This window comes from Lolium perenne, chromosome 4 (genome assembly GCF_019359855.2).
Source record: "Lolium perenne isolate Kyuss_39 chromosome 4, Kyuss_2.0, whole genome shotgun sequence".
Lineage (NCBI taxonomy): Eukaryota > Viridiplantae > Streptophyta > Magnoliopsida > Poales > Poaceae > Lolium > Lolium perenne.
In genome coordinates, this window is record NC_067247.2 from 393,901,998 (window position 1) to 393,926,860 (window position 24,863).

The following is a 24,863-nucleotide window of genomic DNA, read 5'->3' on the forward strand; positions in this document are numbered from 1 at the left end:
ATACAGTGAGGAATTTGAATAACTATTAGAAAAATGTGAGGAATTTGAATATGAAATAATATTGTTATTATTCATTTATTAATATTATTATCAAATAATATATGCATTATTCAAATAATATTTCCAAATAATTAATATCTTTAAATCTTTAAACCGCAAGTGAACAAATAATATATGAATAACTATTAGAAAAAGTGAGGAATTTGAATATGAAATAATTTTGTTTTAATTCATTTATTAATATTATTATCAAATAATATATGCATTATTCAAATAATATGGCCAAATAATTAATATCTTTAAATCTTTAAACCGCAAGTGGACAAATAATATATGAATAACTGTTAGAAAAATGTGAGGAATTTGAATATGATATAATTTTGTTTTTATTCATTTATTAATATTATTATCAAATAATATATGCATTACTCAAATAATATGGCCAAATAATTAATATCTTTAAATCTTTAAACCGCAAGTCGACAAATAATATATGTATAACTATTAGAAAAATGTGAGGAATTTGAATATGAAATAATTTTGTTTTAATTCATTTATTAATATTATTATCAAATAATATATGCATTATTCAAATAATATGGCCAAGTAATTAATATCTTTAAATCTTTATATTGTTTGGAACTACAGTCGTGTGGTTCACAGAGAGAGAATTGGTCATTTCTCTGGGGAAGAACCGGTAACCACGGAAGGACACGAGCAAATATAGACTTGACGGCCCGTACAAAGGAGGAAGCAGCTTCTGATGGTATGACACACACACCGCACAATTTAATTATGCAGTTCAAGTTGGGAGACGAGAACAACGATAATGAAACTAATGTGTAACAAGGGATGAAAGGTATAACACTCTGGAAAATGTATCCCGCAAGAATCTTGCCAAATAATGTGGGGAATTTAGATAACAATAAAAGATTCGATATATTGAAACGATTTATAGTTCATACAAATATAGAAGACCACCATCTACTCATCATCTCTAAATATTGAGACGGTCAACATGGCTATTGTAGCCAACTAGCATCCAATGTCTCCTAGCAACTTCGAAGCTTAGGCGAGCGTCTAGAGCAGCATAGTGCACTTGCTCATAGCTCAATGGAAAATTGGCCCATCCAAAAACGAGCTCATCTTCTTTTTCTTGCGCGGCAACGTCCATCTTCTTGTACTTCTGCTTTTTCTTCTTCTCAAGGTTTGTCCCAATGGTATAGTTTGCCAGATCATATAGGCTCGGGGTGGGCTTGTTGGTGGGGTTGGGGAGTAACTTCTGGAGGTCGTACGTAGAAGTAATACGAATGCCGTAGTGATGCAGCATTTTCACATCATTGCCGATAGCAGCGCCGAAGAATTTGATGTTCCCGTCCTGCAAGAACTCCTTGAGCACTTGTGGCACTTCATCGGCATAACAAATCTGGAACACCAACGTCTCGGACGCCACCGAGAGTTGAAGGACGGCGGCGCGCTGATCACCCGCCGCGCGAGGATCGGTGAACTCGCAGTCCAAGCCGACGCACTTGGTCATTGCGGCATCGAGAAAGTCCCTCTTCACGTCGCGGATCCACTTCTCCACCCTTCTTGCACGGAGCGTGACCGTGACCTTGAAAGCCATCCCTTCGGCCATGAAGTGGTACACCCGAGTTGGAGGAGCCTGGTACGTTGCAAACGTATCTATAATTTTTGATGCTCCATGCTTGTTTTACATCAATTCCTATATGTTTCGTTCACACTTCGTGGCACTTTTATGCATTTTCCGGCACTAACCTATTGACAAGATGCCACAGTGCTAGTTCCATGTTTTCTGCTGTTTTTGGTTTCGGAAAAGTTGTACAGGAAATATTCTCGGGATTGGACGAAACAAAAGCCGAAGTTGCTATTTTACTGAAAGGAACACGGAGTCCAGAGAGGGGTCGAAGAAGTGGCGCAGGGCGGCCAAACCACCCCTTGGCGCGGCCAGACCCTGGCCCGTGCCAAGGAATGGTGTGGGGCCACCCGGCACCTCACCGACCTATCTCCTCCGCCTATATAAAGCCTTCGACGCGAAAACCCTGAAGACCAGAGCTTTCGTCCACGAAAAGTTTCGTCGTCGCCGCCATCGTCTAGACAAGTTTCGGGGGTCAGAAGTTCATGTTTCGGCACCCTGCCGGGACGGGGATTGACCCCCGGAGCCATCTCCATCGGCTCCTCCGCCTCTACTTCGACTTCATGATGGTTCGTGAGTAGTTTCCGCCCCTGGACTACAGGTTCTTGGCTGTAGCTAGTTGGTACTCTCTCTCCCATGTACTTCAATACAATGATTTCTATTATTTCAGTTATTTGCATAGTTTAGTCTCTATCTCTAACTACACTTATCTCTAGTCAAATTACTTACTCGTGGTCAAACTTCCCGCTCGGTCACCCATCCTCCCACTACTCTAGCACTAGCACGCTTAACTTCCGAGTTCCATTCCATCCCGCATCCAAGTGCTTCACGCGCATGTATGTGATACTACTATCATATCAATCATATTAACATGTTGGTTGATCTCACATTTCTTTATTGTTTGAATTTCAAATAATTCTTTTAATAAACAAAAGTAATGATGTAATAATAATCTTGAATAAATAAATAAACATTAACTTTTTAATTTGTATTATTATTTATTTATTTTATTTATTTTATTTTTTTAATTTTTTTTTGCCAAACCTAAAAACTTGAAAATCTAAAAAATGGGTAAAAGAAATAGTAATCTTTATGCATGATGCAATTATTAATTTTAATTTTTTAAAAAATAAAAAAAATATAAAATCCTGAATTTATAGCAAAAACTAAAATCTTCCTGCTTTCGTATTTTCATTTGGAATTTTGAGAATCTAAAATTTGGCTAACCGGGTAAACCCGGGTGAATTCGGATGTAACTTTTTCCCACGATCATTTTGACATATTATACGCTTTTTTCGACGTCGTATGCAAAAGTTAATGCGGTTTTACCATTTTTCAAACCTTTTCTGCAAAAAAAGTAGAAATTCAAATTTGTTAATTTTCCCTAATACTAGGTTGCATAACATACAAGAATCTGAAAATATTTTATTTTTTGAATTTTCTATCATTTTATTTTCTACTTTACAGTGCTAAAAAGGCGATCCACGGGGGGGGGGGGGGGGTGGAGGTGCGTGGGGAGCCAAAAACCAGAAAAACCCTTTAATCCTGGTTGGGGACACCAACCGGGACTAAAGGGTACCCTTTAGTCCCGGCAGCCCACCGTAGCCCTTTAGTCCCGGTTGCCCGAGCATTAGTCGCGGGTCGCCTCCCTAACCGCGACTAAAGATCCCTTTAGTCGCGGTTCGAAGATTTTGGGGACTAAAGGGGGCGTATGGAAGCCTCTTTTTCTACTAGTGGTGCCTTCTCTACCATTATACATGCTCTAAGCGGGAGAGGGCCGGCCGCGCGTATAATTAGCCCGCACGCTTAATATCTTTTCAATGGCACAGCAAATATACTACTAGAGTACCAGCGTGCTAGGGGGAGGCAAAGACGTGTACGAGGGAGAGCCATTCACGCGCGTCGGCGTCTTGTCTTTCGTCCCGGAGCTAGTTAATTACTGGCTAAGTAAGCGGCTCGTAAAGTTGTAACAGTGTTTAGCCGTTCCAGCCCATGCTTCGCCACAAGATGCAGCATCGTGCGTGCAGCCGGTCCATGTCCTGCCAAAGGTGGTGGCGGGGGGCCTGGATCGGCGACCTCCGCGTCATCTTCAAGCGCGGTGCGGCGCGGCATGCCAGGGCGGCGGCCCTGGACTCCTGTGGTGCCCGCAGGACGAGGCGCAGCGAGGGCTGGGCGACCTGTGGTGCGGTGGTTCTGCGGCAGTGCGGGGCGGCAGGGGCGCGTCCGAGTGGATGGCTTCGGCTGCCCAGATCTGCCCAGATCTCGTCCTCGGGCTCGGGTGGAGGGGCGCGGGCTGTCTCCTCCGGGTCAGGGTGTGGCCCGTCCGTCGGGGGCCATGGCGTGCCGGCGAGGGCGTGTCCTGCTGCGGTGACGTGACGGACGACGGTGGTGGCTGCGCGTCTCCGGGCGGCGCGGGCGGGAGGCGGCAAGGGCGGTGGTGGCTGCTCAGCCGACTTCTGCGAGGAAGGGTGGCTCGGCGGCGGCTGCGTGGGGGGCCGGCGGCGGCTCGCTGCGGGTTCGATCTAGGCTGCCGGGCCTGGATCTGCCGGCCCCGGCGCGCCGGTGTCCTCTGCGGTTACGGCAACTGAGGGACGGCGGTGGTGGCTCAAGGAGGCGCCATCTTGCTTGCCTCGGCACTACGCTCGGCGAGGTGGGGATGCGCAGCTGCCGGTGAAAACCGTGCTCCGACTCCGGTCTTGGCGGGCGATGGCGGCGCTACACGTCGCAACCTTCTTGGAGGCATCGTTGTCGCAGCCTGCATCTACACACTCGTGCTGCTCCGGGGGAAACCCTAGATCTGGGTCTCCCGGATCGGACGATGGCGGCGCGCCCTGCGTCGTTCTACCTCTTGAGGCATCGGTTTTGGAGCAGCTGCTGGATGATGGCGGATGTTGGTGGAGTGGTATTCATCTACCACATTGTTGGCGTTGTGTCTCGGTGGCATGGTGCTGCAAGGTATCGACGACGGATGCGGGATGATGTATGCATGCAGGATGGTGGAGCCGTCTGGCGTCATGGTGGCATCGACGGCAGGTCTTGCAAGGTTAATGCGATGATCTCTCTTGAAGACGGGGTCGAGGAAGATGGCGGTAGCAACTTCTGTGTCGTGTGCGTTGGCGTGCGCGGAGAGTCTGCTTGACTGGATGTGCTTCTCACCTGCTATTGGGCGGTTTGGGAAGGCATTTGGTTTTTGGATGATGTGAGTTGGTGTATTGTCACCCCCTTCATCCCACTGTAGGTCTACTGAGATGGCTTCGAGGTTGATCTCTTGTATTGTTCTTGTAAGGGTTGCGAATAATCTAATAAAAAGCCGTGTGCATCCTTTGGATGCAGAAGCTGGGGCGATATTTCCCCCATTTTGAAAAAAAATGTCCTAGTACAAGGAGAAGAAAAACGTCCAAATCTGCAGCCTCGCCTGAACAGTACGTGTAAGGGCATCTCCAACGGGACGACGGACGTTTTTCGTCCGTTTACATCTGCGCAGATAAAAAACGCGCTTCAATGGCTAGACGTAAAACGTTCGCAGCGTCCGTCCTGATGCAAATGTGAACCAAATATACGCCAGGAATGCGTCTGTGCGGACGCGTCCGCGCGTCCGTTTGCGTCCGTTTGGGCTGCATGACCTCTTCTCTCTCCTCCTTTAATGCAGGGAAGATCCATGTGCTGGTCATTCCTAGCCACACAAATGGAATCTTTTCCTCACTCTTCTCTCTAATCATGTATGGCAGGCCCTTGCGATAAAAAAAAATGCGTCCCTGCCGCCGGAGAAGGGACAGACGCATGCGGACATGTAGACATTTTTTGTATCCGTGTCCGGTGCAAACGGACATAAATTGTGTCCAAAATGCGTCACCCCGTTGAAGATGCCCTAAGAGCATCTCCAGCCGTCTCCCCGACGAGGTCCCTAGGACGCCTTTTTTTCATCCGGATGGACGAAAACGGCTCAGCCGCGCCCCCGGAATCTCGTTTTCGCCCGGATTTGGGCTTTCATCCGTCCGGCGAGCCCAGGTCATCCCCGGCCCCCCAGGGAGCGCTCGGGGACTCCGGACGAAACTAAAGCGCGCGAAACGTCGAGAAAACTTCCCGCGCGGATGGTGTCTCCGACTTGTCGGCGACAGACGCCAATCGTCTTCCGCGCGCTTCAAAAGCCTACCGCCGGTCAGACTTCGCCGGACGCGTAGCTTCCACGCGGCGTCGCCTCGGATTCGGCTCCCTCTATTTATCGCGGAACCTACCGCGTCTAGCCGCATTCAGCACCGCCGTCTCCCTCCTCTTCCCAGCCCATCCCTGTCTTCTCTCCCCAATCCGCCTCCACCAGCGAGCAATGGCGGGCCACGGCGCGGCGAACAACGGCTTCGGCCGCCGTTCCCTACACCAGTGGGAGGCGGGACTCCTGCACATGGCGACCTACCCGGCGCCGCCGGACCTCCGCGTGCCCGGAGGATGGCACCTGAGCGCAGGGGGAGTCCCGATCCCGCCGCTTCCGGTGGGAGGCGACGAGCTCGACGCCGCTATCGACGCTGTGTTGGTCACCCTCACCGAGGAGAAGCGCGCGGAGGAGCGGTACCTCGCCAACAACTATGATGCCTGGAACGAGTTCTTCCGTCTCCGGCACGAACGGGAACTCGCAGCGTACGACGGTCCTCCCCCTCCTCCAGCGCGTAACAACGTCGCCGGCCACCGCCGCTGGTGGGGTGCGCCGGGCCGCACGCTCGCTCTTGTGCTCGCGTACATCGAGGCCGGTAACTCCCCCCTGGGTATGCCGCCGGCGGTGCCGCCGCTCGAGGACGCCGGGAACTCGAGCGACGACGACATGCAGTTAGTTTATGTTTCCATCTGCCCGATTTTAAATATATGTACGAACTCGCCTACATATGTTAAATGATGAGGACATCCCTACTACACTACTACCTCCGTCATTGCAAGATGAAGACGATGCTGCTGTAAAGCTCAAGTCCAATGAAGTTAGGATTGGACCTATGACAAGAGCTCGTGCGAAGCTACTCAAACAACAGGTGAACTTGTTCCTAAGTGATACTTTGATCGATGAGAACATTATACTGCCTAAGTCCTTTTACTTATGTATGATCAGGTACGAAGAGGGAGCAAGCATCGCACGAGGAGGAGAGGAGCAGCTGGACAAGAAGCTGGACGTGAAGATGGACATGGAGCTGGACGTGAAGCTAGACAAGAAGACATCCAATGGACGCGCGAGGGAGGAGCGGGAGGCATGCGAGAGGGAAGAAGAAGAAGTCCAGGCCGGCGCCAGCCCCGGTCTAACCGGCCGCCACGCCGACCGGCCCGGTCACCCGTCCAGTCCGACCGGGCGCTGCGCCAGATCCGTCCGATTCCGACCGGATTCTCCACCATGGCACACCGGGCAACATCCAGGGGCTCTGGACCCCTAGCCCGGTCACCACCCGGTGTCAGGCCCGGTTTCAACCGGCCTGACCCGGTCCCTGGCCCGGTCGACCGGCCCCCTGACCGGCCGACTCCGAGTCAGTCTCGACCAGATCCCGATCTGGGTCGATTTTCTATGTGTTTTCTCGACCTATGGTCATCCTGAACCTCTATATAAGTGCCCAGGACGCCTCCATAATAGCTTTAGACCACGTTTAAGATAAACCCTAGTTCATAGTTAATTGCTTTGCAACTCTATGAATCTCTACACCAAATCCGCATCGATTCGGTGTTTTGCTACTAAAAGTCTTGTGTGATCGGCTGTTCCATTGGGGATTAGAAGATTGCAATTTACCGCTTCGTGGTCGGCGGCTACGTGCGCAAGTGTGTGGAGTTGCGAATATCTTGCAGGGTTGAGAGATGTTGCATTGGCGACAGGGATCTGCCGAGAGACTCGTCAGCGTCATACAAGTTATCATCCACTTATCATCGATTCCATCCGCTGTGTTCATCGCGTGTTCATCACCACCCCGTCGCTTACTGAGATGATCGGGCCACCCCTTATTATGAAATATCTTTAAATTTCGCTAATGTTTAAACGAATTTCGCCTTGTTTTGTCCAAATTCGCCGTTATTTATCTAAAAATTTCATACATCATAGGCTCGCCGCTGGGAAAATGGGCTCTAGGTCAAAAATTACATCCATCCGACGCTAAATAGCGCCGGATTTCGGCCTTGGAGCCCCAACCGGTGGAGATGCTCTAAGGAGCGCGCATCAGTGAGCATGACGACCAACAACTACGCGCGCGCGCACGTACCTGCCTCGGTCGCTCGCTACCTGATGCCTGCCTGCCGTCATTCAGCCGGTCAGCGTCGGTGCACTCAAGTAAGTACATCCCCGCCCGTCACGTGAGAGCGAGCGAACCGCGCGCAGTTACGCGCACACGTACGTCGTCCACTGCACCACGGCGGTGACGGCTCGATCGTGTTGTCGCGCGCAGGCAACAGTCACGTTGAAGGTGCCATTGCTGTGATCGAAGGACAAGATCGTCCCAAAGTGCCCCGACGGCACAGGAAACGTTAATAAGGAGAAAACGTCGCGGGGAATATGTACTGGCATCTCGCAAACAGTACCGTCGGATATATTGGGTGCGCGTGAGTAGTAGTATGGTACTAGGTCCACTAGAGCTTGAAAGAGAACTCAGTGCGGGTGAAATACATTTTTTAAATGGAACACTTGAGTTATATATACTTTATTGAGTTATTATAGTTCTGAATAATCCCAGAGCTAGGCGGGCCATGGCAAATGTTTGTTTCAACTAAGCTCCCAAACTGACTAGGTCTATTTTCATAAAATAGTAAAGTTTGAAATAAAAACTTTCCAAGATATGTACCCCATGCATAAACCTAACTCGGTGAACTCGGATCAAGGGTGCTGGATAATAGATATCTGGCGCACGATAGCAGGGGCATAACAGAAACTGCAGTTTGATGTTAGTTAATCGAAAGACGAAGAAAATGACTTCTTCGGGGTTCGTTTTGGACGAGATTTACCACGGCACGGGTTCATCACATAATTGACATAATGCATATAGTTCATAACTAGTGAATACTAGATGTAGACATAGATAACCATTAGCTAGATCTAACACGAACCCGAGAACAACTCAGATCTACCACTTGTTGGTGACCAAAACGCGGATGTGATTCACTATATCGCGGAGTTGGGTGCGCTTATCCATGCATCGGGACACGGCGTTGGTAAGTAGCCGGGGTCAAAAAGCGGCGGCAATCACTAAAGCACGGTCACGGCATTGCGAATGCTGAAGCGTCTGGATGCGGAGGCCAACCTCTCCGTCTCAAGGCGTACATCTTCGACACGGACACATGCCATGGTGATGAACGCGTCATGGCTCATCTGTGCGGCCTGTGCGAACTCCACCGCGCGGTACTCAACGTCGATGAGGGGAATGCGGGTGCCTCTGTGTCCAGAAGATCTAAATGCCTCGGGGCCACACTGCGACGCCGCCGATCCCCTGCGCCCTAGAAGATTTAAAGGGAATTAATTTCTCTACAAGTCATAATCTCCCAAATCCGCTCCAATTCATTGTAGTAATTAATCCGTATGTGTAATTGATTAACCAAACATGGCTTGGAACTTATAGGTGGTGTTGAAATGGAACCCGCTCGATCGGGCTCCTAATCTCGGGAAGCGGGACTCACTAATCTCGGTGAATATGGACCGCGAACCAATTTGGACAAGTTTGGCTCGATGGTTCCGATAGTAATTAATCTCTGCTCTCACGGAAAAAAGGGCACGTGGTCACTTATTTGTTTTTGCCACGAAATCCAAATTAGGCTGAATCTACCACTGAAATACAGTGAGGAATTTGAATAACTATTAGAAAAATGTGAGGAATTTGAATATGAAATAATATTGTTTTTATTCATTTATTAATATTATTATCAAATAATATATGCATTATTCAAATAATATTTCCAAATAATTAATATATTTAAATCTTTAAACCGCAAGTGAACAAATAATATATGAATAACTATTAGAAAAAGTGAGGAATTTGAATATGAAATAATTTTGTTTTAATTCATTTATTAATATTATTATCAAATAATATATGCATTATTCAAATAATATGGCCAAATAATTAATATCTTTAAATCTTTAAACCGCAAGTGGACAAATAATATATGAATAACTGTTAGAAAAATGTGAGGAATTTGAATATGATATAATTTTGTTTTTATTCATTTATTAATATTATTATCAAATAATATATGCATTACTCAAATAATATGGCCAAATAATTAATATCTTTAAATCTTTAAACCGCAAGTCGACAAATAATATATGTATAACTATTAGAAAAATGTGAGGAATTTGGATATGAAATAATTTTGTTTTAATTCATTTATTAATATTATTATCAAATAATATATGCATTATTCAAATAATATGGCCAAGTAATTAATATCTTTAAATCTTTATATTGTTTGGAACTACAGTCGTGTGGTTCACAGAGAGAGAATTGGTCATTTCTCTGGGGAAGAACCGGTAACCACGGAAGGACACGAGCAAATATAGACTTGACGGCCCGTACAAAGGAGGAAGCAGCTTCTGATGGTATGACACACACACCACACAGTTTAATTATGCAGTTCAAGTTGGGAGACGAGAACAACGATAATAAAACTAATGTGTAACAAGGGATGAAAGGTATAACACCCTGGAAAATGTATCCCGCAAGAATCTTGCCAAATAATGTGGGGAATTTGGATAACAATAAAAGATTCGATATATTGAAATGATTCATAGTTCATACAAATATAGAAGACCACCATCTACTCATCATCTCTAAATATTGAGACGGTCAACATGGCTATTGTAGCCAACTAGCATCCAATGTCTCCTAGCAATTTCGAAGCTCAGGCGAGCGTCTAGAGCAGCATAGTGCACTTGCTCATAGCTCAATGGAAAATTGGCCCATCCAAAAACGAGTTCATCTTCTTTTTCTTGCGCGGCAATGTCCATCTTCTTGTACTTCTGCTTTTTCTTCTTCTCAAGGTTTGTCCCAATGGTATAGTTTGCCAGATCATATAGGCTCGGGGTGGGCTTGTTGGTGGGGTTGGGGAGTAACTTCTGGAGATCGTACGTAGAAGTAATACGAATGCCGTAGTGATGCAGCATTTTCACATCATTGCCGATAGCAGCGCCGAAGAATTTGATGTTCCCGTCCTGCAAGAACTCCTTGAGCACTTGTGGCACTTCATCGGCATAACAAATCTGGAACACCAACGTCTCGGACGCCACCGAGAGTTGAAGGACGGCGGCGCGCTGATCACCCGCCGCGCGAGGATCGGTGAACTCGCAGTCCAAGCCGACGCACTTGGTCGTTGCGGCATCGAGAAAGTCCCTCTTCACGCCGCGGATCCACTTCTCCACCCTTCTTGCACGGAGCGTGACCGTGACCTTGAAAGCCATCCCTTCGGCCATGAAGTGGTACACCCGAGTTGGAGGAGCCTGGTACGTTGCAAACGTATCTATAATTTTTGATGCTCCATGCTTGTTTTACATCAATTCCTATATGTTTCGTTCACACTTCGTGGCACTTTTATGCATTTTCCGGCACTAACCTATTGAAAAGATGCCACAGTGCTAGTTCCATGTTTTCTGCTGTTTTTGGTTTCGGAAAAGTTGTACAGGAAATATTCTCGGAATTGGACGAATCAAAAGCCGAAGTTGCTATTTTACTGAAAGGAACACGGAGTCCAGAGAGGGGTCGAAGAAGTGGCGCAGGGCGGCCAAACCACCCCTTGGCGCGGCCAGACCCTGGCCCGTGCCAAGGAATGGTGTGGGGCCACCCGGCACCTCACCGACCTATCTCCTCCGCCTATATAAAGCCTTCGACGCGAAAACCCTGAAGACCAGAGCTTTCGTCCACGAAAAGTTTCGTCGTCGCCGCCATCGTCCAGACAAGTTTCGGGGGTCAGAAGTTCATGTTCCGGCACCCTGCCGGGACGGGGATTGACCCCCGGAGCCATCTCCATCGACTCCACCGCCTCTACTTCGACTCCATGATGGTTCGTGAGTAGTTTCCGCCCCTGGACTACAGGTTCTTGGCTGTAGCTAGTTGGTACTCTCTCTCCCATGTACTTCAATACAATGATTTCTATTATTTCAGTTATGTGCATAGTTTAGTCTCTATCTCTAACTACACTTATCTCTAGTCAAATTACTTACTCGTGGTCAAACTTCCCGCTCGGTCACCCATCCTCCCACTACTCTAGCACTAGCACGCTTAACTTCCGAGTTCCATTCCATCCCGCATCCAAGTGCTTCGCGCGCATGTATGTGATACTAGTATCATATCAATCATATTAACATGTTGGTTGATCTCACATTTCTTTATTGTTTGAATTTCAAATAATTCTTTTAATAAACAAAAGTAATGATGTAATAATAATCTTGAATAAATAAATAAACATTAACTTCTAAGATTGTAGATGTGTTGTTGCTACTAGGGAGAAAACAACAATGGTTTATCCAAGGGTAATTCTATTGTTTACTTTACACACATTGCTTAATGCGATTATCTGTTGCTTGCAACTTAATACTGGAAGGGGTCCGGATGATAACCTGAAGGTGGATTATTAGTCATAGACGCAGTTGGATTACGGTCTATGTATTATGTTGTAATGCCCAATTAAATACTACGGTAACCTTTATCTTATCATAGCATGCATTGTCATGCCCTCACAATTATCAATTGCCCAACTGCAATTTGGTCACCCAACACATGTTATTTGGAGAGTTACCACTAGTGTAGATAGCTGGGAACCCCGGTCCTTCTGTCATCATCATTGCTCTAAAGTCAACTCCGCACTGGAATACTTTCTGTTACCATCTCCTCTGTGCTACTGCTGTTGTGTTACTATTACTATTGCTCTCATATTATTGCTGCTTTCACATCACCCCTGTTACTAGTGCTTTTCCAGGTGCAGCTGAATTGACAACTCCGCTGTTAAGGCTTATAAGTATTTTGTCTTGTCTAGTTTATTTTTGCTTAGTTTATTTCTGTTTAGTTGTGTTTTGTTTAGTTTACTTTTGTCTAGTTTATCTTTGTCTTGTTTTATTTTTCTTATATACCCGAAAATCCATAAATTTTTTGAAAAACCGGAAATCTAAAAAACTGTTGTTATGGAAGAACACGCTAAACCCTCTATGGAACATTTTATAAAGTATAGAGAATCATATAAGGGTAAAATCATGAGAGGCGCATTAAAAAGGTTGGATCAAATTGCTAAAATTTTGCTTAAATGCCATGATATAAATTGTTGCACTGAACATGATACTAAACATCTTAAATTCCAATGTGGCTTTAGTAAAGAAGTTTTAATTATGAACTATCATTGGAATAACTATATTCATCTTGGGTTTGAAGAAGTAGAACAATTTGTCTTATTTATGGGAGCTTCTGAAATAGAATCCTTTATGTCTAAAAATTATGAAACCTGTGTTGCTTGTAAAGACCTTAAAGATCTGGTCTCTTCTATCCTTGATTATTGCATAGAAAATTTCAGCAATAATTGTTATATCATTGATTATAAAGAGAGACTCAGTCATGCACAAGAATGTATCCACAATTTGCAGGACCCTGTGGAAGAAGAAATTGCTGAACCTGAAAGCTCATTAGATGAAAAAGAGGAGGAGAGTGATAAACAAAAGGAGGAAGAATGGATTAGCTACCCATGCCTACCTTCTTACGAGAGTGACTCTTTATCCGTTACACTACTTGATTGTCCTTCATGCTTACCAAAGGAAGATGAATGTTATGTTCCTGTGGATTCTCTTGAAATATCTACTATGAGTAAAACGTGTGATAATAATTATGCTCCTATTATCTATGATAATCCATGCTATTTTAATAAATCTTATGATAATCCTTTATTTGTGCCTAACTTAGAAATGCATGGTACTAAAGAGTTTTGCTTAGAAAATGTTTATGATAAAGCTCTAGATGATGGTCCTATATTGGTTGATAATATTAATTGTACTACTTTTGAAAATGAGATTGGAGGGGTCTTGACTTTATCTTTGATCCCCATACCTCTTAAGAATGATCAATCACCTTGTTATATAATTGTTAAAAGTGGGTTTGAATGGTTTAATCCCATTATTTTTGAGCTTGATAAAAATCATGTGTTTGTAGATCATGAAAAGCATGCTTTATGTGATAGTTATATTGTTGATTTTATTCATGATGCTACTGAAAATTATGATGAGAGAAGAAAATATGGTTGTAGAAGTTTTCATGGTATAAAAACATCTCTCTATATGCTGAAAGTTTTGAAGTTGCTCTTGTTTTATCTTCTTATGCTTGTCACTTTGTTCTTTGTGAATTTATTTGTATACAAGATTCCTATGCATAGGAAGTGGGTTAGACTTAAATGTGTTTTTAATTTTCTTCTTTATGCTCCTTGTGCTTCATTTTCTATTTTCATGAGAGCATCATTAAAACTATCGAGCCTAGCTGAAAGGCGTTAAAGAAAAGCGCTTATGGGAAACAACCTATTGTTTTATTTCTGTAATTTTTCTTTTGTTGAGTCTTGGAAGTTATTACCTCTGTAATAATCTTTCCTTATCATTTTCATTTCATTTTTGTGCCAAGAGTAGCCTCTAATAGGAAGAAAGTAAGATTTGGGGAAGTTGCTGTCAAGAAACAGATTTTGTGACGTTACCATAAAAATTCGTACTCCTAGCCAGCACGTAATTTTGAGCTGCCAATTTTTGAGGACTTGCCCCGGGTTATTTTCTAACTTTTGTTAGTTTTACACTTTTCGATTTGATCAACAGAGGATTTTCGAAAAAATCGATCTTTACCTGCTGTTCTGTTTTGACAGATTTATATCACCATTTGCATTTGGCTCTTGATCTTTTTCTTATTTTTTGAGTTCTTTTGAGAGAAAGAGCTTTTCAAAGAAATTGCTACAGTAGCTAAATGTTTTAATGGATGTTTGACTTATGTTAGAACTGAACCAAGTGGATTTGTTACTTTGATTGCACTAATGCTGCTAATGAGAATTGTGTGAAGTTTTGTATGAAGGAAGTTTTCAAGTGTAGGGAGAGAAGAATGATATGATGAGATGAAGGATGGACAAAAGCTCAAGCTTGGGGATGCCCATGTCACCCCAAGAAATATCCAAGAGGTACAAGCGTCAAAGCTTGGGGATGCACAAGGCATCCCCTTCTTCATCAACAAAAATATTAGGTCATCTTTCAACACGCTGTATTTTTATTGCTTCATATAATATGTGTTGTTTTTGGAGCGTCTTTATTTGTGTGTTTAGTTTTGTTTTGTTTTGTTTGCTGTATCATATGGTTGGACCCCAAGATATTTGTTTTGGAGAGAGACACGCTCTGTTTTAATTGCATAGAATGCTCTAGTTTTCACTTTTATTGTTCTGCGAGTGTTCTAGTTTTCTAGTACTTCATTTAGCTCTGGTTTCTCCACTTTTTATTTTTTGTTCAGAGATGGTTAGTTTGATTTATTCATGTATGATTAGCTCTCTGTTCCATATTGATTTTTATCTATGAGATTTATTTCAAATAAGTTGATTGGTGTTGGAGACGAGTAAAATGCTTCATGCTAATAGTGATGCAAAAGGGAGCTTGTTTAGACTGTGGCATAGACTTTGGCATGTCATGTTAGATGTTATTTTAATCATATGCTTAGTAATTATTTTTGTAGCATGACTTGTATCAAATATATGAGAGTGCTTAATGCGTCATTGAAAGAATCATGTGTTGTTTCCATCATACAAAAGCATAGTATTGTGGTATTCTCCTTTGATGTTGTTATTGGGTCGACTTGGCGCATGCTTACACCATATTATGACTACAAACCATTCACCTTAAGCCTCTATGATCATTTAGTTTTTGACTTGTAATATCACTTTATGCTTTGATTAATAATGTTTTGTCGCTATGCATGATTATGGCCAGTATTGCTCTCTTAGTTGGTCCCAGTCTTTTGCTAGCCTTCGCATGTACTGAGTATGAGCTCTACTCGTGCATCCAACCCCCAACAACCAAAGTTTTCCAATTGTGTCCACCATATCTATCTATATGTGGTATTTCACCGCCACACCAAAGTAAATTGCTTTTACATTAGCTTGATCAAGATTGTGTTGGCTTCATGTCACGTCAAAAATTATTTTGTTATCACTTAACTACTCGAGGAAGATCAGGAGTTAAGCTTGGGGATGCTGATACGTTGCAAACGTATAGATAATTTTTGATGCTCCATGCTTGTTTTACACCAATTCCTATATATTTTGTTCACACTTCGTGACACTTTTATGCATTTTCCGGTACTAACCTATTGACAAGATGCCACAGTGCCAGTTCCCTGTTTTCTGCTGTGTTTGGTTTTAGAAAAGTTGTACAGGAAATATTCTCGGAATTGGACGAAAAAAAAGCCGAAGTTGCTATTTTACCGAAAGGAAGACGGAGTCCAGAGGGGGGTCGAAGAAGTGGCGCAGGGCGGCCGAACCACCCCTTGGCGCGGGCAGACCCTGGCCCGCACCAAGGCATGGTGTGGGGCCACCCGGCACCCCATCGACATATCTCCTCCGCCTATATAAAGCCTTCGACGCGAAAAACCTGAAGACCAGAGCCTCCGTCCATGAAAAGTTCCGTCGCCGCCGCCATCGTCCAGACAAGTTTCGGGGGTCGGAAGTTCCTGTTCCGGCACCCTGTCGAGACGGGGATTGCCCCCGGAGCCATCTCCATCGACTCCACCGCCTCTACTTCGACTCCATGATGGTTCGTGAGTAGTTTCCCCCCTGGACTACGGGTTCTCGGCTGTAGCTAGTTGGTACTCTCTCTCCCATGTACTTCAATACAATGATCTCATGAGCTGCCTTACATGATTGAGATCCATATGATGTAATTGGTGTTTTGTTTGTTGGGATCCAATAAATTGTGGAATTGTGATCAGATTGTTCATCATATTATCATACTATTGTTATTTAAGATCTTGCATGCTCTCCGGTACTTGTGATTGCCCTGATCAAGTAGTTGCATGTATCTCCAAGAGGGAGTATTTATGCTCGATAGTAGGTTCATGCCTCTAGTTTTCTGGAAGAGTGACAATAACTTCTAAGATTGTAGATGTGTTGTTGCTACTAGGGAGAAAACAACAATGGTTTATCCAAGGGTAATTCTATTGTTTACTTTACACACATTCCTTAATGCGATTATCTGTTGCTTGCAACTTAATACTGGAAGGGGTTCGGATGATAACCTGAAGGTGGATTATTAGTCATAGACGCAGTTGGATTATGGTCTATGTATTATGTTGTAATTCCCAATTAAATACTACAGTAACCTTTATCTTATCATAGCATGCATTATCATGCCCTCACAATTATCAATTGCCCAACTGTAATTTATTCACCCAACACAGGTTATTTGCAGAGTTACCACTAGTGTAGATAGCTGGGAACCCCGGTCCTTCTGTCATCATCATTGCTCTAAAGTCAACTCCACACTGCAATATTTTCTGGTGTCATCTCCTCTGTGCTACTGCTGCTGTGTTACTATTGCCATTGCCCTCATATTACTGCTGCTTTCACATCACCCCTGTTACTAGTGCTTTTCCAGGTGCAGCTGAATTGACAACTCCGTTGTTAAGTGTAATATCCCAGAACATAGGACCAACGAAGGGTAGATTTAGAAATGGGATGTGCATTTCATCGCAAAACGGGGGAAATTTTGGCGCTTTATTGTATAAAACCTAAGAGGGATCGAGGTTTCTCTCTCGTTGCTATTAGGGTTAGAGCAAGGAGAGTGTTATGAATTTCGACGTGACCTCTTTTGAAACTTAGAGTTTTGGGAGAATATTTGATTTGTATTTCAAATTGAACTCAAACTAAAAGAAGTGATAATTAAACACTATATAAATGAATTATGAATTCATAATTCAAACACACATCACACTTACACAAATCATTCAAAAGCATATCAACTTTATACAAATAATTCATAAGTGAATGTAAAATAACTACAAAAGCTCATAAGCAAAACTTTGAGCTTTATTGATCATGCACACATAGTTACATTGTCATTACAATATCCAATATAAAAGAATGATTAACAAAATACAGAAAATGAAAATTACATCAAATAGATTATTTCTAAACTAAAGTCTTCATCAATTCTTCATCTTGTTATTCTCCAAAGCTTGGTTGATCTTGGAAACCTGTAGAACATGAGAAAATAGAAGAATCTGTCTAGTAACAAGTGTCATTGACACTTGGCAGTAAAAAGAATTGGAAATGCAAGTGATAAGCTTGGCAGGGAGGGATCAAGTCCCAACCAAGGCCAAGGGGGAACATAGCAGCTTTTCACCATCATGAGCAAAGGGAGAAGGGCAGGACAGCACAGCACACACACACACAAGTGATGTCGACCAAGGAGCACATCACCTTGTGCTATAAATAGCACAGTGCTTAGAGATAGGGTTGGAATTCATCAGTTCATCAAGGAAGAATAGCAAGAACAGCTCTAGAACCACCAGTAGAGCAATTCCATATTCATCCAGAGAAATCAAACCCAAATACCAAACCCAACCATCCATAGATCATGGTGACCTAAGGATAGATCATCCAGGAGCTAGGAGGTGAAGGGCTGTGATCAAATCAACCATCCAGAAGCACTGCATCAACACAAAATATCTATCTAGGAGCTGGAGCAAGGTATACATCATACCTGGATGGATCTCATGATCCAATCCATCATAAGCATGCTCATACACACACTTGGTGTGAAGTAGATGCTCCACAGGGTATCTCATCACTTGGTATTTACCAAGTGATGCTAGGAAGAAGAGGCCAGACCAAGAACCAGAGTGATAGTCACTGGATATGCATCAGTATATCTAGTACTAGCCATCCAAGTCACTAAAACCCTAGAACAGTAGCCAACTAATGAACCTAGCACCATATGGTGTGTTAAACCATCAGATCAACCCAGTTTTTCATCAAAAGCACCCACAGGGCATTCATACATATGATTCCCAACTGTGGAGTTTGTTTATATTTTCATAAAATCCACCAAATAGCCAAATAGGATGCAACCAAATGCAGTAGCAAGCTACTGAGGTCACAGCACTAGACTAACAAGCAAACTAAGCCACACAGGTTAGTTGTCTTCATTACCATATAAGTTCAGACAAGTAGATTTATTCCAAAAGCATATTGGAATTCATATAAGCCACTGTTAATGTAATTGAATTCCTACCAACACATGGTTCATCAAAGATAACTGACAGAAATGAATACATGGTAACAGCATGACATGCACAGAAGGATTACTGAAGCAATTGCTTTAGTAATGTCTATCTGGCTACCAAAACTATTTAACCAAGTATTACTGCAAGCATAAGTAGCTTAATTATCCACTAAGCATGCACATAAGCCACTGGTAAAGCACCAGTAGCATCATAAGCTATTCAGAGAGATAAACCACCATCAATAGGCAACACAGGCTAACCAAATGGCAACCAGCAAAGACTGGAAGCTTAGCCAATGGCTAAAGCAACAGCCAGACAAGCCATAGAGCCTAGCCACTTGTATCTATTGATCCAATGGATCAATTGGATCATGTGCAAGACACAGGAGTATCACAGGCAGCACAAGTGTCAAGATATCAGCCAGTACTGACAGCAAGCATCACCAGCAAACAATTGCATAAGCAGTAGACCTAGACAAGCAGGAGTATAGCACCAGTAAGCCTAAGCAGCACATCAAGCATAGCATAGCATAGCAGTAGCCAAGGGAGCAGCACAGCCATGAGATGAACAGCACAGAGCAGCATACAATCTTGGTCAGTGACCAGTAATGAATTGGGCTGGCCAGGGCTTGCAGAGAGGAAGAATAGGATGCAATGAGCATCAACAGCAAGGTTCCTGCATGATCCTAGGATCATCAGGAAGCAAGGAGAGGAGAAGAAGAGTAACAGAGACATGGAGGCGCACATGCAAGGAGAAGAGAGGGAGGAGGACCTGGTGGACGTACCTGCGCCTGGAAGCAGAAGCTACGGCATGGCGAGGCAGTGCTCGCGCGGCCGTAGCAGCTGCAAGTCCAGGGTAGACGCCGGCGTTACGCCAACGACCCCAACCCAAAGCACAGCGCCCTAGAGACGAGGGCACAGGCGATGCCATAGCATCACCCGCGCCAGGACAGTCTTAGGTGCACGCGAGAGACGACGGCGGCGACCACAGCTCGCCGGAGACAGCAGATCGTCGGAGGCGATTCTTCTCCAGATCCAGGAGGGTGGCGATCTGGAGAAGGAGGAAGAAGTCGACAAATCCACGCGGACAGATCGAAAGATCGTTACGTGGCGGTTCGAACGCCATCAGCGGCGTGGCCGGGGGTGGTCGGAGCGTGTCGGCGACCGTGGCGGCAACGCCATCGCCACGGTGTCGCCAAAGGTTAGGGTTAGGGTTGCGCACGAGAGAGAGAGAGAGAGAGAGACGAGTGGAGTGGGCTGACTCGGTCAGATCCCACCGAGGTGGTTTGGTTCGGCCAAGTGGGCCGACCCAAATGGGCCAAGTGGGCTGACTAAATGGGCCAGGGGCATTTTAGTAATTTCACAATTCCAAATAACCCTGAATTTTGTAAAATTGCAAACAAATTTTATAAACCTCCAAAAAATCAAGAAAAATATGAAAAACTCATAGAAAATATTCCTTAACCAAAATAAAATGTGAAATACAATAAACAATGAGAATTCAAATTTAAGAATTTTGGATATGAATTTAAAATGGAAAATTCAAATTTGCAATTTTCCTTGGATAGATAAAATCAAGGAAACTTCCAGATAACTTAATATTTTCAAATTTCAATATTTCCAAAAAGAGAAATATTATATTATTATTAACCTTTTCATTTAAGGTTGATATTTTCCAAAGGAAAATTCTATTAATCCTAAATCTTTTCTTTTACAAGAAAACAATATAAAAGGATTATAAATTACTGCCAAAGGCATAAATATTTAAATCAAACTTAAATCATCCAAATCTTAATAGGTACTCCGGGTAAAGGGATTCAACATAAAATAATGCACCATGCATGCATCATTTGGATTTTATAACATTGTCCTTACCGGACAATGATGCTTCTTTACAGAACCCGAGGTCCAGGTTCCATCCAAAACATCGAACTGCACTATCTCGCAGTCACCAGGCAAGTTCCCTCTTGCTCATGCCATCTTGATTATGTTCTATCAATTTACTCGCAATGCTATATACTTATCACTCCTGCATTGAAAATCAAATGTTACTTTTCCAATTATGAATAAGACTATGTGGTTGGCAATGGAACCATGGTATGTGTTGATGGTGGAGGTTCCATTGCAAGGGTTCTACTCATCTAGGACTAATCACCAATGCCGTCTAGTGATTCTAGCGCCGTACATTTCGCATTAACCATGAGATCTATAATGGCTCTAGGGAAGTCAGCTGTATCTTTTCCCTCTCGCATATCAACGGACTAGTGATAAGGGTTGCCCGTATCAGTCTATCTATTGGTAAAGGTGAGGACAGTGGTCCGTAACAGTCTACCATTAGATATAGGAGAGGGCAGACTTATTAAAGGTCTATGCTGGATTGTAAGGGTTGTCCGGGTTAGTTTATCTATAGTGTATAGGACCAGGCATGTGAATTGTTCGTATCAGTCTACCTTAATGGTAAAGGAGAGAACAAATGCCTGTGTTAGTCTACCTATAGATAAAGGACATGACAGACTTACAAAAGGGTGGATCTGCAGGGTCGCGAAGAAGGCAGTGATTGGCTTGGTTCTTATGCCGGGCCTCACACCAAGGAAGTGTGGACGGGAAAGTACGCCCGCTTGGCAACAAGGATAAGTTCTCTTATGGGAAAAGTAACGCACCTCTACAGAGTGTATCAAATTGTGCCTTGTCACTCCCAGTTCCGGGAAGGGAACTACGAACGCGGAAGGAAAGGAACTCCTTGAAGTTCTGGTCAACCTGTGAAGACTCGCGGGCATAGTTTTCAGAATAAAATAAACCTTTTGAAGAAATGTTTTCGAAACATGCATTGACCTGAGATTTTCTGATCAATGGTCGTAGCTAGTGCATCAAACACCTTTTCTCTTTTGAACTTGTTGAGTACCTCTGTACTCACTTTCTTTCGACACCCTTGCTAGACTGTGACAATGAAGAGGAGGCCTACACCAGAGCACCGGAAGGGGACTACGAGTTGGTCTACGAAGAGCCTGATCTGACAGGAGGCGTAGAAGGCGTGGACTATGGGATAGTCTACGGAGTTGACAACACTGAAGCGGAAGAATAGAGTCTCACCTTAGTTCTATCAGAGACGAGCAGCGTAGTGGCATACTTAAATAAGTTGCTGAGCTCATTATGTCTCTTAAGTGGAGTTGTAAAAGTACTTAAGTAATATCGTAGGGTGTTCTCATCGGACCTATGAGAATACCAACTTGTTAAGACCATGTTTGTAATATTATCTGGAGTGTTATGACCTGCAATGTTTCTGTTGTACCACTCTGAGGGATGTGATATTTGTGAAGAAGTCCCTTCATGAAGATCATATCAACGACTTGTAGACTACAACATGCAGTGGTATGCTGGGTCACCGTAGCTGGTATCAGAGCAAATGTTGCGACCTTCGGTTGGAAAAACCTAGTAAAGGGAAAAGACCTGTAGGAGTCAAGTAGGAATAGTAAAGAATTCTCTAGAAATATGGTGTTTATTCACTTGAGAATAACGAAATCATGTATTTTAGTGCGATAATTCTTTATTATAACTATTATGATGCATCATCACTACTAATATTTTACTTATGTATACAGCCAAAATGGCGTACACTTTTCCAAAGAGGACGTTAAGGAAGGTTGAAGGCTAGCTTGGCGATTATGAGGGAAGTCTTACAGATCTCCTGCGAGGGATGCTGAAAGAACTTCATTGCGAAACTAGGATTCCTGTTCTCAAGTACATCTACTATGATGGCGAGATAGTAGCCAAGTGCAGAGTCTCAGTACAACTACCTAAGACACTGGAGATGAGTCGCATTATGCCGTATGGAGAAGCCAAAACACTCACAACGGCGTACCACATGGCTATCTTTAAGTCAATTCTCGAACTCAGGCAACACAAATCCGTAGAATTATTGTGCTCAGAGTATTCTCATGTACCTCATGCCGAGGAAGATGAGGATCCTTCTCTGAATCATCTACTCATGGCACATAAACATCCTGAAGTAGCCGCACAACACATGGATAACTGCAAGTCTTTGCTGACTACGATGTATTTACTTCACATGAAGATGGTGGAGGAAGTCACACATATGCTTTCTGAGTTCACGGACCCTGACAAAGTCCAGGCTCGAATGCATGATCTTAGGGAACAACCCCAACATATAACCCCTTACTTCAGCCTAAACAGCTTCATAGATTTGAGTGACCAGGTGCCAAAACCAGAACCACCTACACCCAACTTTGTTCCACATTATCCACATGTGTCAGAGTCATATGATGCAGGATATGTGGGAGATGATTCGGGAAACCTAGCTTACTCGGAGTCACCAATCGAGAACTCGACTGGTTGGCGTTTCGGGGAACCCTTTGGAGATGAAGAAGAACCTATTCTGTGTGATACAGAAGATGAAGGAGGCGAGGTTAACCAGTATCGTACCCGACACTACGGGCAGAGTGAGAAGGATACCAACTCCATTTCTCTTGATTTGGAGATGTGGGTATCAAACACATCTCAATACGAGGTAGGTGAGAGTTCCAGAGTTAAGAAGAAGAAAAAGAAGAAGATGAGGGGGCAAGTTGATAGAAACCCTCCATGGATGGCGAATGAGGGAGGTGTGTATCCCACTGGGGATACATACGAGTCACTGTCTAGCTATTTCGGCATGACAGATCTTTGTCTCGGCACTTCGTCCGATTCGGACTACATTCCAACTGGAAGGACTTATGTTCCAGACGGTGTTCGGAAGACCAACCATTGTACCGGATGGACTCCAGGCATGTACACGGAGACAAACGAAGATGATGAGGAGTAGTGCTCCCGAGAGGAATAATGTAGTATAGATGGTATTGTACTAAGACGTATTTTAAATTTCCGTTGGCTTGGGCTTTGAGCCAAAATAAGTGGTTACATACGCCACATGTAATATATGTGTGTAATGTTATGTTATATACGGTGTATATACATAATAAATGTTTGCTTTGGATTTGCTTCTTGATTTCATTGTGTGACTAGTTCTGGGCAATGAGTTGAGCTCAGAAAACATTTGCATGGTGTAATTATGAGTATTGCTCTTTGTTGCAGGACTAGGGGGTTATGGCGTTAGTTGAGACCGAAGATGCTCGAAGAGAGCAGGAGGCGAAGGAAAAGGAAGAAGCAGACGCAGCCGCCAGAATGGAAAATGCACCACCACCACCACATCCTATGATGCATCCAGATTTCCAGCAGTACATGAGATCGATGGAAAAAGATAGGAGGAGGTACCAGGAAAGCCAAAACATGAATATGCAAGATTTCTTTGCTCAGTTCATCAACGACAGGGGCAATGAAGGCAGAGGTGTAACCCTATCAGACTTTCAAAATGCAAGACCACTACCTTTTGCATCAGCTCCAGAACCAATGGATGCAGAAGATTGGTTGATGGATACAGAAAGGAAGTTAAGGACGGTGGGATGCAATGATGAGGAAAAGATTAGGTATGCCACCTATCTTTTGTCAGGACCCGCAGCTTCATGGTGGGAGAATGTTGTCGCCGTACACCCACCGGAGAAGGTGTTCACATGGGAGGAATTCAAGAAGAAGTTCCGGGATGCTCATGTTCCGGAAAGCGTGGTGGAGTTGAAGAAGAGTGTGTTCGAAGAGCTACATCAGAACACTCCACCAATCATGCAGTATGTTCGTGATTTCAACCGTCTGGCTAGGTATGCACCAGAGGAAGTTAATTCAGATGAGAAAAGAAAGAAGAGGTTCATGAAAGGCATGAATCCTTATATGAAGATGCAACTGAGGTTAGCACGGACCGCAGAGTTCCAGGAACTGATTGACTCGGCAATCACTTTCGAGGATGACTACAAGCAGGTCCAGGAAGAAAGGAGGAAGAGGGCTCGTATCGAGCCAAGGAAGTACCCAATCACTAAACCAACCCCGGATAGAAGTTTTAAACCACGATACCGACCTACCGGTAACCAAAATAACCGTGGAGGTCTGAATCAGAAC

General features: G+C 43.9%; 2 protein-coding genes across 2 annotated transcripts; both read right to left on the reverse strand.

The window, feature by feature from the left end:
- Positions 1-997: 997 nt before the first annotated feature.
- LOC127348208 (3'-5' exonuclease-like) lies at positions 998-1,624 on the reverse strand. Its single transcript, XM_051374295.2, has one exon. The coding sequence runs from the start codon at positions 1,622-1,624 to the stop codon at positions 998-1,000; it is 627 nt and encodes a 208-aa protein (XP_051230255.2).
- An 8,803-nt stretch (positions 1,625-10,427) lies between these two features.
- Positions 10,428-11,054, reverse strand: LOC127348209 (uncharacterized). The gene has a single exon (XM_051374296.1). The coding sequence runs from the start codon at positions 11,052-11,054 to the stop codon at positions 10,428-10,430; it is 627 nt and encodes a 208-aa protein (XP_051230256.1).
- Positions 11,055-24,863: the final 13,809 nt, after the last annotated feature.